Source organism: Argiope bruennichi, chromosome 8 (assembly GCF_947563725.1).
Source record: "Argiope bruennichi chromosome 8, qqArgBrue1.1, whole genome shotgun sequence".
In the NCBI taxonomy this organism is placed as follows: domain Eukaryota; kingdom Metazoa; phylum Arthropoda; class Arachnida; order Araneae; family Araneidae; genus Argiope; species Argiope bruennichi.
The window spans coordinates 98,920,710-98,939,093 of NC_079158.1; the positions used below are offsets into that span (position 1 = coordinate 98,920,710).

The 18,384-nt window shown below is 29.9% G+C and overlaps 1 protein-coding gene across 1 annotated transcript; it reads right to left on the reverse strand.

Annotated features, from left to right (window-relative positions):
- Positions 1 to 5,368: 5,368 nt before the first annotated feature.
- Positions 5,369 to 16,452, reverse strand: LOC129980946 (protein artichoke-like). Its single transcript, XM_056091454.1, has 5 exons — positions 16,370 to 16,452; positions 13,223 to 13,610; positions 10,604 to 10,917; positions 8,459 to 8,607; positions 5,369 to 5,571 (listed from the first exon to the last, which is right to left on the reverse strand). Exons 2-5 carry the CDS (start codon positions 13,589 to 13,591, stop codon positions 5,432 to 5,434), a joined length of 972 nt encoding a protein of 323 aa, XP_055947429.1. The 5' UTR covers positions 13,592 to 13,610; positions 16,370 to 16,452; the 3' UTR covers positions 5,369 to 5,431.
- Positions 16,453 to 18,384: the final 1,932 nt, after the last annotated feature.

An 18,384-nucleotide genomic window follows, 5' to 3' on the forward strand; every position in this document is an offset into this window, starting at 1 on the left:
TCTACGAAGACAATTTTTAAAACTGCATTTCAAAAATGAATACAAAAATTTTTTTAAATTATAGAAGATACATTTTTTTGTACATTTTTTGTAAAATCCCAACATTGTGTCAGTATAATTGTAATTGATTCAGCTTAAGGCACTTTTTTCCGCATTATAGAAGGCTTCTTTAATGCAAATTTATCTGATTGGGAACTCCTTATTTAAAAAATGTTCACTAATGTGCTGTAGTATCACAATCAATCAAAACCACATGTACATAACTACTGCCAGTATATCGTCGTATAATATCAGAATTATCCACCTTTATTAGAATCTACGAAGACAATTTTTAAAACTGCATTTCAAAAATGAATACAAAAATTTTTTTAAATTATAGAAGATACATTTTTTTTTTTGTACATTTTTTGTAAAATCTCAACATTGTGTCAGTATACTTGTAATTGATTCAGCTCAAGGCATTTTATTGTCCGCATTGTAGAAGGTCTCTCCAACGGCAATTTATTTGATCGGAAACTCCTTATTTAGAAAATTACGCTAATGTATGGTAAACTGAAGCCTTAATCATTTGAAACCAAACGTACAGAGCTATTGTCAGTGTATCTCCTCTTATAATATCAGAATTATCCACATTCATTAGTTCTTACTAATAAGATTGTCATCCGTTCAAGAATCGCCATCCTTATTGTACATGAATTTTATAAACAGAATCGCGACAAATTAAATCTCAATTTTGGAAACGGAAGATTCTAAATGTGACTACTTGTAATAAATAAAGTACATGGCGCTTTATTTTCAACATTGCAGAAGAATTGGCTAATGCCAATCCATCTGATTGGAAATTCCTTATTAACAAATCTTCACAAATGTGCTGTGGTAAATTATAGCCTTAATAATTTGATACCAAATGTATAGAACTATTACCTACGTATCTCCTCATATAGTATCAAAATCATCCGCATTCATTAGTGCCTACTAATAAAATATCTGTCATCCGTTCAAGAACTACCCTCCTTATTGTACATGAATTTTATAAAGAGAATATTGACAAATCTGATGGATCTCGATAGATAAGAAGTCGAAATAAATGTAATTAACCTTGTGGAAAATTTCTGATTTAAAAAATTGCAAATGGTTCCCTTATGGGAATTTAGATAAGAACTAAACATGATCCTACGGATTTAAGAGAATTCCTCTGATCATTTCAATGATATGTCTTCTGATTTTCATTTATGAAAGAAAGAGCTTAGAATACTATCTTAAAAAGATTGATCAAAGGATGATAGTGATGAACATATGTGTCGTTTGGATGTTACGCGATTTTTTTTAGAAAACTGTGCTTCGTTAAACTTATTAAGTTCAAATGATGATTATAAAAATCAAAAATCTCTAATCTCTATATGTCTTGCTTTCTCGGCCAGAAAGTTTAGAGTCAAGGATTTATTTGAAAAGATGTCTGCCAAATTTAATTATGTTGACAAATTCTTTTTATATAAATTGTATAAAATATAGCCACTAAATATAGCCTTAAAATACTTTGATTATTTGATATGTCGTGTTTTTTTAAAAACATTTATATAATGTTTGTAACATTTAATTCTTAATGTGTATTTTAAAGATTTTTAGGACTGAATTTTTGAATTCAACATTTTAGTTGAATTTAGGATTATTTTAGCATTGCTTTATTATTTTAGCATTCATTATATTCAGGTTTCTAAGTTGAAATATTTTTAAGATAGCTTATATTCAACCTTTGAATCCATAATTAAATTTTAAGTTTTTTTTTAAGGTAAAATTCGTTTAACGTTTAAATGTCTTGTCATTTTAAATCTTTATAATGCTTTTTTTTTATCTTTGTTACTTATAATTTTTAACAAGTTATAATTTTTTATGTCTTTTTAATGTTTTCTGATTAATGTTGATTATATTTATATTTATATTGACTTATTAAATATTTGATATGTTTTTTAATAATCAAGTCATTAATTTTCACTAATAAATTTTATTATTGGAGTTTCCATTTTTCATTTTTAATGCAGTCTGTAACTGGAGTGAAGTCTTTATAAATACATATAGGAAGATTTTAGAAATTTTAGGAACTATTCAAGAAACATGTATTGTAGATGCCGGAAATAATTTGATAGATTGCAGGGTAAGTTCTTTTGAAAATTATTCAAATTAAAATTTTTAAAAAACTGTGAAATTAAAATGAAATTCCCTAACAGATTCTTTTTATAAATATTTACAAATATCTAAATATATTTTTTTCAGTAAAAACTATATATCAATACTTTTTATCAAAATTTTATAAACTGTATTGAAAATTATCTGACCAGATCAGAAACGTCTTGATACGAAGTTAAATTTTTTGCAGTGTTATATTTACTTGTGAATGATTGTTCATTTTTGCTAAGAATTCAGTTTGCATCAAAATTAAGTCTGAAAATTATTAGACCGTTTAAGTATATTTATAGCTGAACCAGTCTTCAAATTTTTTTAATTCTAATATTTTTTTGAAGAGGAACATGAAAGAATTTAATTACAAGATTACAGTGGCTTTTGGAGCAATATTGCCATGAGATATTGGAGATGAAATAGTCAACAATTTTCAAAATAGACAGACAGTTATGCACTATTAATTCTTTGCATCAAATCTTTACACCAGTGTCAATATTTCAGCATTTATTTTAGAAAAAAAAAGACCCATTAAAGGTTTGTTACGCCTCCTTTCAATGATCTTAAATTTCAATTTTCGAATCTTCTTTAATTTGTGGCCACTGTATTTACTGAACAATAGCTGCCTTTGGCGAACAACCAGTTCGCCAATCTTAATGCAATGTTAAAATTTTAATAATTAAATATTTTTTGTAATTCCTATTTTAATAACTTCTTCATCAAAATATTTTAAAGCTTCAAATTTTGATAGTCATATAATTCACTCATAATATTATAAAGGTCTTCAACCATAACGTAATATGTATCTCTCTCTGTTAGCTGCCATAGAATTAATGCTATAAATGAAAGTGGAAGTAATTTAACTGCAATTAATATAAGAACATTTTTTACTGAAACAAAGCATTTTTTTTTAAGTATGAGTATCGAAAACAGAGTCCCTGACCAATTAAACATTATGGGCCCTAAAGAATATCTTTCTTAATTTATGTAATATCTCAAGAATTTTTCAACAAAATTTTCTCGGACTCATCATGAACAGATCGATTAATTAACAATGTTTACTTTTAAATGAATCAAACATTAAGAAAACAAACAGAATCGTTTGAAATAATCTGTCGAAAATATGCTGAGCCTAACCTCATTAGTGTGGGGGGAAAATTGAAGGCTTACTCATTTGGCGGTGGGAAATGAAAAGTTTTTTGGCGGTAAAGTAATTTTTACTTAATAAAAAATTAACTACTCAATTAACCAGGATAAATAGTAGTCTATGTCCTATTCCAGACTATAATCTATCTCTGTGTCAAATTTACTCCAATTCCGTTCAGCCGTTCTGGCATGATTGAGTAACAAACATCCATCCATCCATCCAAACTTTCACATTAATAATAGTAGTATAGATTTTTTAAAAATTCCTTAAAAACAGAAATTTAATTAGATGGTTAAAATGTAAGTATAATTGAAAAGATTATTTTTTTTATCTTCAACGTGATGTAAAAATCAATTTTGTGCTGTAATATTTTCGTAAGTTATAGCGGAAAAGTGGCAAAATTTTGCTTAATTTTTAATTAATTAAAATTCTAATTAAAAATTCAAAAAAAAGGGCTCCGAGATGCACATTCCCGATCTCCAAGTTATACATGCACCAAATTTGGTAGCTGTAGGTCAAACGATCTGTCCTGTAGAGCGCCAACACATAAACACACATACACACACACAGTCTCATTGAGCTTTATTATAAGTATAGATGTTCTGAAATATTTCTTTTATTTTCATATATACTATCAGGAGCCCACTTTAGGACTAGATTTTCACTTGAAATGATGATTATTTTATCTAGTAAGCTATATTTACAGAAAACATAAATATTTCAAATTCACAAATTATTTGCTCAATGAAATAAAAAATATCAGTTTAATGAAAATTGAGCATAAAAAGCATAATTATAAACCATTAACACATTTTTTTTTTTTGATAAAACTGAAAACTTTCAGTTTAATGAAATTTTAATTTTGAGCAACAATAATTTGCTTGTTTCTCATGATGGCTATAGAATATAAGCATTTTCAAATATATTAACCTTTTTTAGCTATATATTAACATATTTTGTAAGATAATAAAGAAAGCCGGCTTTGTACTTTAACTGCATATCTTTCGTGAAATGTGATAGATATTTTCTATTGCCAATATATAATCATATTTCTATAACATCCCCTTCTTTTCACATAAAATTGTGGACCTTCAGCAATGCCAAGAAATGATACCAGTGTTCAGATTTTTATTTTCAGAGTCTGACACATGAGAGTATAGTATATAATATAACAAAGAACATAAAACTTGTGCATAACTGAATGTCATTGGAGATGAATGGTTAAAAAAAATGCAACTTTGACATGAATATAGCGTTTTTATTGAATTTAGCTTTCGAATTTTAGCGATATTTTTTGCAAATTTTAATGATTCTTTTTTGCGAATTTTAGCGATATTATTAGCGACATATAGTTTACGCACAAGCATCAAAAACTGGAATATGTATTTTGGAACACTTTATTAAAGATGGACTGGAACCAAAATCTGACATAGAACAATTATAGTTGCAACATTTCATTCATTATGATTCCTTGGTTCCGTGCATTTTTAAGCTATCGTGTTTGCATTCATCAGATTATACAGACCGACGACCAGCCAACCTTTTAACAAATTTCGTGCAAAATATAATAAATTTGACAATTTAGATGCTAAAATTTCGAACCAAATTTTATTTGACTAAATTGAATTTTTGCGTTTATATGCAAGCAAAGACCAGCACGCAAGTCAATCAATACTCTGGTGAAATTGGTTCCAAAAATTGTTCGGGATCTTTAATACAAACGATGATTCTGTGTACTTTTTTTAATCTATCCAGCTATTTACATTTTGTAGGTGTCGGACAGATAGACGTGTTCAAAATTTGATGGAAATCTGTGTATTAGGTATAAATATGACACATTTCATCCAAAAAAGCTGAAAGAAATTTTGCATTATCCTGTTTACGGACAGACAGATATAATTCAAAACATGTGTTTTTTTAACTAGAATTAGTCTCAAAGGTAAAGATTCATTAAAATTTCGATTTCGAATTTTTTTCACAATTACTATTTTCTTTTTGTACTGTTCATACACGAGAAAATAAAAAGTGAATAAAGGAATCTGCATCACCAAGCAAACATTTTTTGATTTATTAGAAAATAATAAAATTCGCATTCAGAAGGAATAGTGATCACTGTCCTCTGTTTCGGATGAAGTCCTTTAAGTCCATACCTTCTCTGCCTCGAGGACCTTCGCATCTTCCGAGAATATAAGCATCAGTTTTAGCTCTGAACATCCACTCAGTTGTGGAATCACATTCAAGAGGGTTGCCTATTGTAAAAGAAAACATGCTTGAATTAATTAAGATAAGAAATTCATAAAATATTTTCTTACATTTGCTTGAATTAGAATTCAAATCTTTTTTTTAATTAATCCTTTCAAATTTGGTAAACAACATGATTTCGTTTAGATTCTCAAAATATTTTACAAAGCTAATAGTAAGAAAAAAAAAGAATTAAAAAATTAGCCTTATATAATTAATAAGAAATATTTGGAGATTTAAAACTAAATATACTATTATAATTGTAGAAGATTATACTACAGAAAATCTCGAATGAAAATTGAATAAATTCAATCGTATCAAAGTTAACATTTTCAAGAAAAAACATGAAAACATTTCCGCTTCCAATATATAATTTTTCGGACAACTCTGCAATTACTTAACAACGTTTATGAATTGCATAAATTATCAAAAACTTAAAATACATTGATTTCAATTGTTCTTGTTTATTATGATTCCGTTCATTCTATTTTGTCGGGTGATTACATTTTCTTAAGACCAAACGTAATTTTATATGAAAGTATTAAATCTATATAATTAAACCTACTTTTGTGTGGTATAAAAGAAACAGCATAAAAGAATATTCATAAACTTCATGTATAGCTATAACAAATAATTATTTACACATTTTAAGAAAAAAAAATATTAAGTAGAGAGAGACCGAATAAAATTCCTGTCTCTAGAAAACAAGTCAAAGATTTAAGAAATAGCAAGAAAATGTTTTTCAAATAAAACAATTAATTGAATGAAAACATTTTTTAGAAAAATTAATTTATGATTTTAAATATGGAGAAATTTTCGAAATGCACATAATTCAATTCTGAAGATGAAGATAACATAATGTAGACACGCATCTTCATATGATGATCTGGTTCAAAATCGATTTCATCACTTGAAGATATTAGAGATAACATATTGATAGAATGCATTATTTATTTTACTTTGGAAAATATCGATATTAGCTGACGCAATATGTATTTGTTTGGGTTCTGTCCCACGTATCATTTAAATGCAGATGGATTCATGTATTGTGGCTGTGCTGGTGTCAGGATGACCAGTTTCGTTTCCTGATTCACAGACATTTTCCTTGTCTTTCTGGGTGGTGGATTATAAAGTCCAAATTCTGGTTGAAGGCCTTTAAGGCGATCGCTTCTTCGTAAATCCGTTTCCATGCTGACTGGAATAGTACCCGGCACCTCCACCAAAAAATGTCTAGTGTGGAACTCAATGACACCCATACAAGATGTAGAACTAAACCAATGTATTAACTCAACTCTGAACACAGTGACTGACAGATCTTCTGCTTTTGTACTAACAGGGAAAGTTCCAGAATACTTTTCTGGAGACAGTAAGAAAAGTCCAGAACACTTGTCTGGTGAACTAAAGAAAGGTCCAGAATCTTCTGGAACATGAAATAAAGGAAAACATAAAATCAAATATTTACACAGACTGTGAATAGCATTGTCTCTGGCGGGATTCGAACTTACGACCTCTTGATTATGAGATCAGTGCTGTGAACATTCGGCCATGGAGAGACGACTGCCTTGTTTCAATGTGGCAATATTTTGTATAACTTCTACTTTTATCGATGTACATATGTACACTGACAGAAAACATTACAAAGGTTTTATACTACTAATATCGTTAGCATTCATCTATCTCTAAAAATCGCATAGAAAAGAACCACACAAAAATAATTTTGACTGCGTTATAAACCAGAAAACATTTGTCAGTTACTAATATAACTCAAGGTGTTTTTGAATTATAGTGCTCACAAAGCAACATACAAGAGCTGAGCAACATACAAAACAGAATTACAGAATTCTGTTTTTCGAATTCAAAGAAATTTGAAAGGTGTTTGTCCAAATTTAGAATTCAAATTTTTTTGATGATCAAAGTATACTTCAATTAACTTCGTATACTTCTAATAACATTAACTATTTGGACTAAATCTACAACAATTTGGAAAAAGTGTTATCATAAAAGAGGAAATTCTGAATCTCATTGAGAGAAAAAATAATATCCTTTGCACCACAATTTAATGGTAAGTCAACCATCTAACTCTCCAACCCGCCACGAAGGCACACGGATTTAAACCATAAAACTGAATGACCGGAACGCCGCAACAGCAACATTGGCGGGAACTGTGGTTGAGTCCAAAGGGCCGTCACCGGCCAATGTACAACCCTCCCCGAAGGAAGTACGTCCCGTCATCAATGGGAGGAGTCAGATCCCCCACCTATTAGTGTACCCTCCAGGGTGGCGAGATCCAACCACCATGCCGGAAACATCTCATCCTCATTTCGAGGTGCCCCCTGGTGTTAAAATTTAATGGTGAATTTTCAAAGTGTTGGTTTCCAAGATAAAAGTCAAAACTATTATCAATTTGTTAATTAATTTCATTGTTCTGTTTGTTTGTTATTTCAATTTTTTCGAAATTTTGATAACTATTACGGCTTTTTTTTCCTAATATGCATTTTATAGTTTAGAACAAATGGATTGTAAAATTAATTCAATGCCACGAATTCCTTCAAAATTCTCAATATTGCTCCACTTACTAAACTAAATTTTTTAAGTATCTACCTAAAAAGCAATTTAACTTTAAAGATGTTTGCATTCCTTTTTTAAATACTTGCGAAGTCTTCCGTTTGTTCTCACACTGACAGATTTTAATAATAGTTTTGAGCAACAATTCTTATTATACCCTACTAACGTTGCATATGATAATCAAACTCAGTTATACGAGGTACTGTAACTGCTTAGAAATAAAAAAATTCTAATTCGTTTTGATCAAAAGTGTTAAGAAAAACCCAAAGCGTTACATATGTATTATGGTCACTTCGACAATTCTTTACTTGAATTATTCAAAATATTCACCTCTAACATCGAAAACGCCAAGCTGCTCCCAAATTGGTTTGAAGGCCTGCTCTTGCAAGTGCGTTATTCGATTTGTCCTAAGAGAGAGTTCCTTTAAGGCCGGCATACTGGTAAACAGGTCATCTGGTACACTTGTGAAGTCGTTGTTGCTAAAGAGAAAAGAGTAGGTTACGATTCGGAAAAATTGTACTGTTTGATCCAAATGCAAAAGCAGCAGATCAAAGAATTGTCAGTTCATTACTGTAATCAATCAATAGGTATTGTAGAGTCAGTGGTGCTTGCTTTAAATGTTCAAGTCGTAGATTCAATTTGTAACTAAAGTAGAAGTTTAAAGATGTCAGAGGTCATATCATGTTATTATATATTTTCTTGGCGTTTCATATCATTGGAATTTTGTTCATGGTGTAACCTCATGGATGAGAGGATGTGGTTATTTTATTTAGACAGACAAACTATGTATAAAAATTGTAATAGTATTAAAAACCTTTTATAGCAATGACAGATGATTAAAACTTGGATATTCTAAGGGAAATGCCCATGTACTGTGAATGTTTTAGCACCAGGAAGTAAAATAAATTACACCTCGTCTTAAAAGCATCTGTCAAGGCATTCTTACTGTGCTTTAATACATGAGGTTAAAAATTTATATACTCACTTGATATTTTAATATTTTCAGAAATTTGTCTTCATAGCATAACTTAATGAACAAGGCAATATGCTTATTTTATTTAGATGGGCAAGTTATGTGTCAAAAGCGTTATGGTAATGACAATCCTTCAGAAGAATATTAATTGTGTTCTTGCAAAGAATAAGAAAATAATAATTACAATTTATCACCCTGAAGTGCAGGATCATATAATTTTAATTGTTTTAGTTAAAAGTTTAATTAGTTTGTGTTTTAGTTAAAGAAGTAAGCTAAATAATACATCTTTGTTGTGCGAATCTCTAAGGGAACTAAAATGTTCTCGCGAATAAAAATCGTTGAAATTTGATTTATAAATGAAAAGCATTTTCTGCTTAGAAATAGTTTATATGATAAATATTTTAGTATATATGTTACAGCTAAAGTGCAGATTATCTAAGTAATCTGCCCAAACAGCTTTCGTTAATTAAGCTTTAACGTTAATATGTGCAAGGTGATCAAAATCAAAACAAACTTCTCTACTCTGAGCTCCCTGCTTCAACCTATATATATATATGTGTGTGTGTGAGTGTGTGTGTGTGTGTGTGTGTGTGTGTGTGTGTGTGTGTGTGTGTGTGTGTGTGTGTGTGTGTGTGTGTGTGTGTGTGTGTGTGTGTGTGTGTGTGTAACATTATTTTGGTTGAAGCAGAATGCAGGTTTGAAGTCATAGACGACACGTTGTATTTTTAATTTCGTTTTCTTCTCTCTTTAATATCCATTTCGGGAAAGCTATTTATTTACAAGCAGACGCAGCGCTGCACAAAAGCAGAAGTAAAGAAGAGTGCGAAACAAATGATCACTAGTCTTAATATAGGATTTCCGACCATGCGCAGATGGAATACATGTTTTGACCTCTGACAAGGGCAACGAAAGTATCACTTTAATTTGATACGTAGTCCTGATGGTGCATTATTTTTACAAAGGGATTAATTAAACCGAAAATGCAATTGAATCACGAAATAAGAGACTATTTCAGAATGAAGTTACGATGGGCTAAATTAAGATAAAATCTTGGAAATTAATTAAATGGAAATTAGAATTTATATATATATATATATATATATATATATATATATATATATATATATATATTATTCTCTCTACTGCTTCACTTTTTCACGTTCATTCCCATTTTCTTCTCTGTGCTTCTTCAAGCGATAACTTATTACGACTCTTCCCTTTATTGGCCAGGCAGGAGAGTCGTGTACACGGCGGACATTCGCACCAAGTTGTAACATTTTGTTGGCGATAAATCATTTTCTAATAACCTTAAAAGCTAAACATTTATTTCTGCTTGTGTATTTTGAGGTTTCAAAAACCTCTAATCTAAACAACACCATGTTCTCACATGATAATATTACCTTTTGACGAACTTAATTTTTAATGCAATACAGTTGCTTAGTAAAGCTTTGAAACCAGGGTATTCTTTTTGACTCGCCTTTTAATTTCAGTACAAAACTTACTCAAATTCCAGCTCTTCTAGACGAATGGCATATTTTGGTAGCATACTTCTTTTGATAGGACCAAATCTGTTTCCATGTAACCCCAAAAATTCCAGATTGTTAAGATTCTCAAAGGCCCGGTCGCCAAGTTTCACGATTCCGTTATTGGACAAGGTCAGATGAGTCAAAGAAGGTGGAGCCACACTAAACCAGTTATCATGTATTTCCTCAATGGCATTGAAGGACAAGTCCAGCTCCCTCAGACGCCTAAAATGGTTGACAATGATTTCATTTGGCCCGTTCTCTTCCGATAAACTGGCAGTTATAACTAATACCTGGAACAGAGTAAAGAAAGAAGGCATCCAGTGTTAAGAGGGAAATAAAATTACTGCAGATAGAGATTGGATAAGGATAGGGAACATGGTTTTAAATACTTATGATATCAGATCTAAAAAAATTTTTTTTAATAAATAGGCTCAAAATTTCATAAAATAGAAATTCATAGATTATAGATTTTTTTTTTTTTTTTTAGAAATAAAAGATATATTTCAGTTGTGGGGTTTTTGTTTCCCAACCCAAAATATATAGGCGTGAAAATATATTTTGAAAATTAAGGTTTAAAGATAAGGATTGTTTTCCCATATTTAATATTATATCAATCTTTGTATGAATTTATGTAGGTTGGCATCAGTTCTGACAATTTTTTTTAGAAAGACAGAAACTTAGAGGCTTCAGTTCTTTATCTTACACAAAATGATGTGCCTTGATTTGTTACTTAATTTTTAATTAACCTAATTAATTAATTATTCAAATTAAATTGATCTAATAAGCTAAATGAATCCCTTTTCTTATTCTAATATTATTCATGACTAGAAAAAAATGGCCCTTTAAAGGGTTAAACCATCTTTTAATAAAATATCTGAATATTTTAAAATTGTATGACTATTACAGTTAATTTTTAACTTTAAATTTAAGCTATGATAAATAATTTTAAAATTTTCGTTTTTTTTTTGAAAAATGTATCGTTTTTGTTTTTGTTTCGGTTTTCTTTCCTGTTTAGTAATTCTATATATAAAAAATATCACCGCTCCTTTAATTTGAAGTTGTGATTTTTTTTATTATGGTATGCTTTTTTTTACCAGATATTTTTTATTGATAAAACGTCATTGATACGTCATAAAACGTACTGATTTTACGTCATTACACAAATCATAAAATATATTTTGTAATATGTATAAAATATCCATGCCTGAGTATTTTCTACACTCTTACTTGATATAAACAGATTGCTATTTAACAGGCATTATTTTGCTAATCCGAGTTTAATCACATGTAACTTAATGTTTTTATTTCAGCTATAATAATAAAGAGGTTCTAGCATAACTGTGTTAGACTTTTGATATAGTCTAAGTTGCACATTTATCTATATTTGAACCTATAAAATACTTCGTTGCTTTTTCACATTAAGATCTCTATTTTGTAACCGGACAGTTCAAGCTTCTCTAAAGATCCATTTCTCATATTCATCTGTCTCCTATTAAACTACAGCTGCTGTAAAACTGTACTATCAAGCTTCTCTAATGATCCATTTCTCATATTCATCTATTACCTATTAAACTACAATTGTTGTACAACTGTATTATCCTCCGTACTAGCAGGGCCGCGGTGACCTGGTGAAAAATGCAAATTATTTGCATCTCATTTCTTTTGGAAACTAACTTATATAAGGCTTTGTGGTGATTAAAAAATCCCTAACCTTTATTCACTTATTTAAAAATTATAAAGGTAACAAGAAAGGTGGGCTGCGGTGGCCTGGTGGTAAGTTCTCGGCTTCGGAACCAGAGGGTTTCAGATTCGTGACCCGATTCCACCGAAGAATCGTCGTGTAAGGGGGTCTGTTGCACGTTAAATCCGTCCTGACCAAATGTCCTCCCGCTGGTGTGGTGTGGAGAGGGGGCTGCCAGCTCAGGTGTCGTCCTCGTCATCTGACCGCGGTTCAAAATGACAAGGTCCGTCCCAAAATAGCCCTAGTGTTGCTTCAAACGGGATGTTAATATAACCAAACCAATCCGTACTAGTAATCAATAATTGATGTTTTATTTAAATGGTTTGAGAAATAGTTTTTTCGTCAATTTTGTAGGAGATTTGGAGAGAAAGGGTACTAGGCCAAGTATACTTCCCATCACATGATAACAAACAAAATTATGAAGTCTGTCACAAAATAGCAATCGATTTTTCTCAAAGCTGGATATTAATATAACTGAATTAAGCAGTCCATGGAAAAAATATGCCATTTAGTTCCATTCTGTATTTTCCACATTGTTGTTCGAGACTTGTTCATTCCATCAGAAATCGTATGATCTCTCTTGTAACCAAAATTATTGTCAGGAAATCTGTACCTACCAGGTCTTATCATGGCAGAATTTTTTTCTGCATCAATCGAGAGATAAATCTCTCAAAAGAAGGATAGAATTCGGAAATTTGTATATTAATATCCCCCTCGTACTTTTATTAGTATTGAGAATGAGCAAACTATAGGTTCAGTATAAGTATTTCAAAGCGCTTTCCTTTACATTATTAACATAAAGTCGAAAACTCAATAAAAAACAAACTAATAATTTTAATTTTTATCCATCTTACTTCTAATTTATCTTCCAAACCCTGCAAATCCAATCTTCCTTGTGATTTAAGAGTATCCAGCTCGCAATGAGAGATGTCCAGTTTAACCACATTCCATCCATTGAAAATATCCGCTGGCAGGGTACCCAGGATCATATCGTCAAGCTGGACTTCAAGCCTGCTGTTCTTATCCATGAGACGAAGGGCATCCCTCAATTCCTGAATGGAAGAACCGCTGCATGAGATTTCGACATCCACATCATCTTCTACGAAGTCTTCTTCACATTGACAAGTGGATGGTAACCTGTCAGGGTCTGGGCATTTGTCTGAAAGAGCTGGTAGGATCAAACCCAGGAACAGCAGAAGGACAGTACAGGTTTTTGTGGTCATTGTGGCAGAAATAAAATACCTGGAAAGAATGGATGAATCGTTTTTGCATTTTTATTATTCCATTGTCCAATGATCATAATTTTTTTCAAATCAAACGCATGTTTTTTTTATTTCTGAATATGTGTTGCTTTGTTAAATAAAAGTTGTCAAAATGACGTTGATGAGTAATAAGAGATCAAAGATCAGATTTGTCCTTCTATTAAGATTAATGCGAAAATAATGTATTGTGATGAATAACATATAAGCCAGTTAACAACTCTTCTACCCGAACGATCGTTTTGGTATAATGGTTTAGTTACTGGGCTGCTAACCACAAGGTCCCAGGTTCCAAATTCTTGCGCATCCCATTATCGCTTCATTGGTGACCTCGGGCAATGAACCTTCACCCTTCGTACAGCTGCTGTGGCGCCATCTACGCGCAACCAAAGTCGTCAGACTCACTTGACACAGCAACCCAAAGTCGCTAGACACACTTGGCGCATCAGCACCCTCAAAACGCTCGCCATAACACTTGGCGCTACTCAAATAGGGTACAGGCCCATTTAGACAACAGCTAGTCAGTACATCACCACTCAACATCCATATCGTTCGTCTCACCTCCGACTCACTGGAGGGAGAGTTTTTGGTGAATAGCATATAAGCCAGTTAACAACACATCTACCCGAACGATCGTTTTGGTATAATGGTTTAGTTACTGGACTGCTAACCACAAGGTCCCAGGTTCTATTCTTGCACAACCCATTATCGCTTCAGTATTTAGAATGTTATTCCTGTACGCTGTGTCATATTTACCAAATTGAAAATTATTGGATATGTTACCGTCAAAGTATAAAACGCCGACATTCTATAGAATGCCTAGGCATTGTATATAATGTCGGATGTTTTTAGGAAAAATATGAATTATGAGAACTGTTACATACTTTCGCTAGGCATTGTATATAATGCCTAGGCATTCATAAGAATGATAAATGCTACTTAGGCTAAGTATGAAAAAAGGTCCTGATAAGGTTATTATGTACATAGCGTGTAATCCTCAAAAATAGAAATATTATTCTGAAAAAAAAATGATGAGAGTGCCATTAAAAAATTTATTCAAAATATATAAAGAAAAATGAAAATTTTACAAGACAAAATTTTTACCTTTCTTATTAAGGGAAACAAAATTTTCATATAAAAAATAAGGATTTTAAATTAACCTACTTGTTGCAACATGGTAAGTTTGAATAACATTTTGAATTACATTTCATTACATTTTTGAAGCAAAGGCATTTCATATTTTGACACTTATTTTTACACATACATTTAACGAATCCTTGGCCTCTTCCACTGGACTGAGCAACTGCAAATATCCGTTGGATTTCGTTGTCAGGAATATCTTCAATTCTAAGAAGTTCTTAGGGCATAAAATGAATTGTAATCTCGCATATATTTGTATAAAAATTCTTTCAGAAGTTTCAAATCTGTAGAAACTATTCCCTGTCATATTCATTACAACTACCAATATATTGGGCAAATCACCTCACCCCTTGTCAATGTCAGAAATAGGAACTCTCACAGTTTTCAAAGAAGCAGAGGGGAATTTTTTTCCCTAATTTATTTTCGAACCTCAGATGTATTTCATACTTTGTGATTTCTCATTTGGCATTCTATAAAATGTCTAGGTAATATCTGATATGAATCGTTTCATACATTGACCGTTAATTTTAGGCATTATATACAATGTCTAAGAATTCTGTACAAAGCCGGATTTCAGAGTTTGCTGGTAATATTAAGCTGTATTGCTTGCATATACTTTGCAGGTAACATATATATCGAAACTTTAATAATCTGGAAAAGACTGTAGGGGCAAGATACGATTGTTGGCAAATATATATATATATATATATATAGTTATATCCATTTTCTTTGAGATCTATATGAGATTTTAATTTTTATTCAAGTTCATAGTTTCTCTTTCTCTCTCTATCTATGTTTTTGTTTCAGAGATTGTTACAACAGACCTATTAAGTATTAGGCAAAATTTAACACAAGTGTGCTTTGGAGAATGAGAATGTGTACCAAGGAGAGATTTTTTGAAACTTTTAATTAGAAATTCAATTAAATAGGAATTAAATGAAAATTTGAATCACGCGGAGTAAATTTTTTGAATCTTTTAATTAGAATTTTTAATAATTAAGAATTAAATGAGAATTTGATGTTCTTTCACCCAAACTACTAAAAATAAAATAAAACAAAAATAACTTTTATAGTATCATAAATTATTCTTCCATTTATATCAAATTTCCGATATAGTTTCTTTTACTTATTTTTAGTTAATTACAACATTAATACGTTAAACTGAACGTTTAATATGTTTCATAATTAATAGTTACAAATATTATGGAATTAAAATTAACATTTCTGAAATTAAATTCTATATGCCACTACCTTTGTGAAATCATTTTTTAATTAAATTAATAAATTAATTGATAGTTCAGAGTTTTAAAATATTCATTATATGCTATCGTCATAAAAAAATCAGAATTTTATTACATAAGAAATGGAATAAAAAAATGGTTTACAAAATTTCTATCTTGTAAACATAAAAAAATATATATATAAATCAAATAAAAGTATTTAATTACAAAACTTCTGAATAAGTAGAATCTTATCTCAAATGATAACGAACAAACAATTTTTGTTATCATTAATGTAAATGAATTTTGTTTTATCGTTGATATTCAGATTAATATACGAAAGAAAAGTCCATTACGAAGAAAAATAAAGTAGTGCCCCTACCTTGCAAGCCGGTGGATCTGGATAAATAAGAAGTTGAAATAAATTTAAATATCCTTGCGAGAAATTTCTGATTTAAAAAATAGCAGATGGTTTCCTTATGGGAATTACGATAAGACTCAAATATGTTCCCACGGATTTCAAAAAATTTATCACATCATGTCAATGATAACTCTTCGGATTCCCATTTACGTAAAAAAGCGTGATTTTAGGAATAAATTTAAGAGATAAGTTTCAAAGAATATATTTTGCATATGGACCAAAGAATGAGTGATGAACATAAGCGTCATTCGGCAGTTATAAAAGTTCTTTCAAGAAAACAGTACCAATGGCGATTGTGACGAGTTCTCTCTAAACATTTTATTTAACTTGTCTTGTTTCATATTTTAAGGATTAAATATTTTAATAGATTTATAATTCGTTAGCTTATTTAGTAGAATTTTGAAATTTTTTAAATTTAAATCGATAGCTATTAAATTTAAATATTTTCGGAATTTTATTATCAGAAAATCAATAATCAAGTTAAATTTTAATTAATAAATTCAAATGATATCAATTAATCTGTATCTGTATTAAAATCAACCAATTAATCTGAATCCATGTCATTATCTAGCTCTGGTTTTGGGGAAAATGAATCAGAATGGTTTTGGGGAAAAGGAATAAGAATGGTTTTGGGGAAAAGGAATAAGAATGGTTTTGGGGAAAATGAATAAGAAAATTAAAAAAGGAAACTTAATTAGTATATGAAAAAAAGAGTACTTTCAAAAATTATTTTATTCAGTATTCAATTATTATTTTATTCAGTATTCAATTATTATTTTATTCAGTATTCAATTATTTTATTCAGTATAAAATTATTTTATTCAGTTTAATCCAACTTAACTCTTTTTATATTGCAGAGATATGCTTTCTTTGTCAATTTTTAATTAATGATTTTTAGATTTGTAAAACTGTGCATTCTTTAAGAAAATAATATATTTTTCTAGTATCTTCACTACTCAATTATTCGTTAAGCAAGTAACATAATTAAACTTTAAGAATTAAAGATTATTATTTTTATTTTTAGTGGTGTTAGTGGTGCCATCTAGTGTTAGTGGCGTGGTTTGGAAGGAAAATGGATTTAAAATTTTAAAAGGGATTTTAAAATTATGAACGAATAAACCTTGGTTTTTAAAAACCTTTTAATCAAAATTATTTATTAGGTTCGTACAAATTTACAATCACGATTATAAAGAAAATATTTTGTAATCAATTTTTAACTCATTCTCTGATGTACCATATTTATAAAATTGGATATTCATTAAAAAAACAACGTTTCATTCTAATATTTTCGCAACTCAATAATTTGTTAGTATAGTGATAAAATTAAATCTGTACTGTTCATGGCTAGTATAATTTTATTAACTATCTTATTATGTTAAGAAAAAACAAAAACGTCAATTAAAGGCTAAAATCAATTTCCGACATGCTATATAAAATATCTTATTCTTGTTGCTTAAATAATATAGGTGAATCGAGTAGAAAATGAAAGTGAAATTCTTATCTTTTGTCTGAGAAATGTTGTTATATTTTTGTAGTGCTTTAAATGTAAAAAAAAAAAAAAAAAATTAGCATTCTTAAAGGATACTGTATATAAAAGTAATATTGTCTATCAAATTAAATAACCAACATAGAAATCAGATGAGGAATATATATACTTCGCATTTGTTTTCCTTGATTTTTTTTAATATTCCTCTAAATAAAGAGAGAAATGTATGGAAAAAAATACTTGCAATAATTTATAACTTCATAAAAAATATTTTCAAAACGACTCCGAACCTATATTTATAAAAGAAAGTGTTCGAGAATTTAAGTGTGTGTATCTGATTTCTAGGCAAATCCATCGTACTTACTGCCATGAAATTTAGTACATAGGTAGTAGTAATAGTGACACAATGCATCTCAAAGACCGAATTTTATAATTCAAAAAAAATTATTTAATATTTGAGTGGTTTTGGAAGACTTTTCGCCCGTATCTG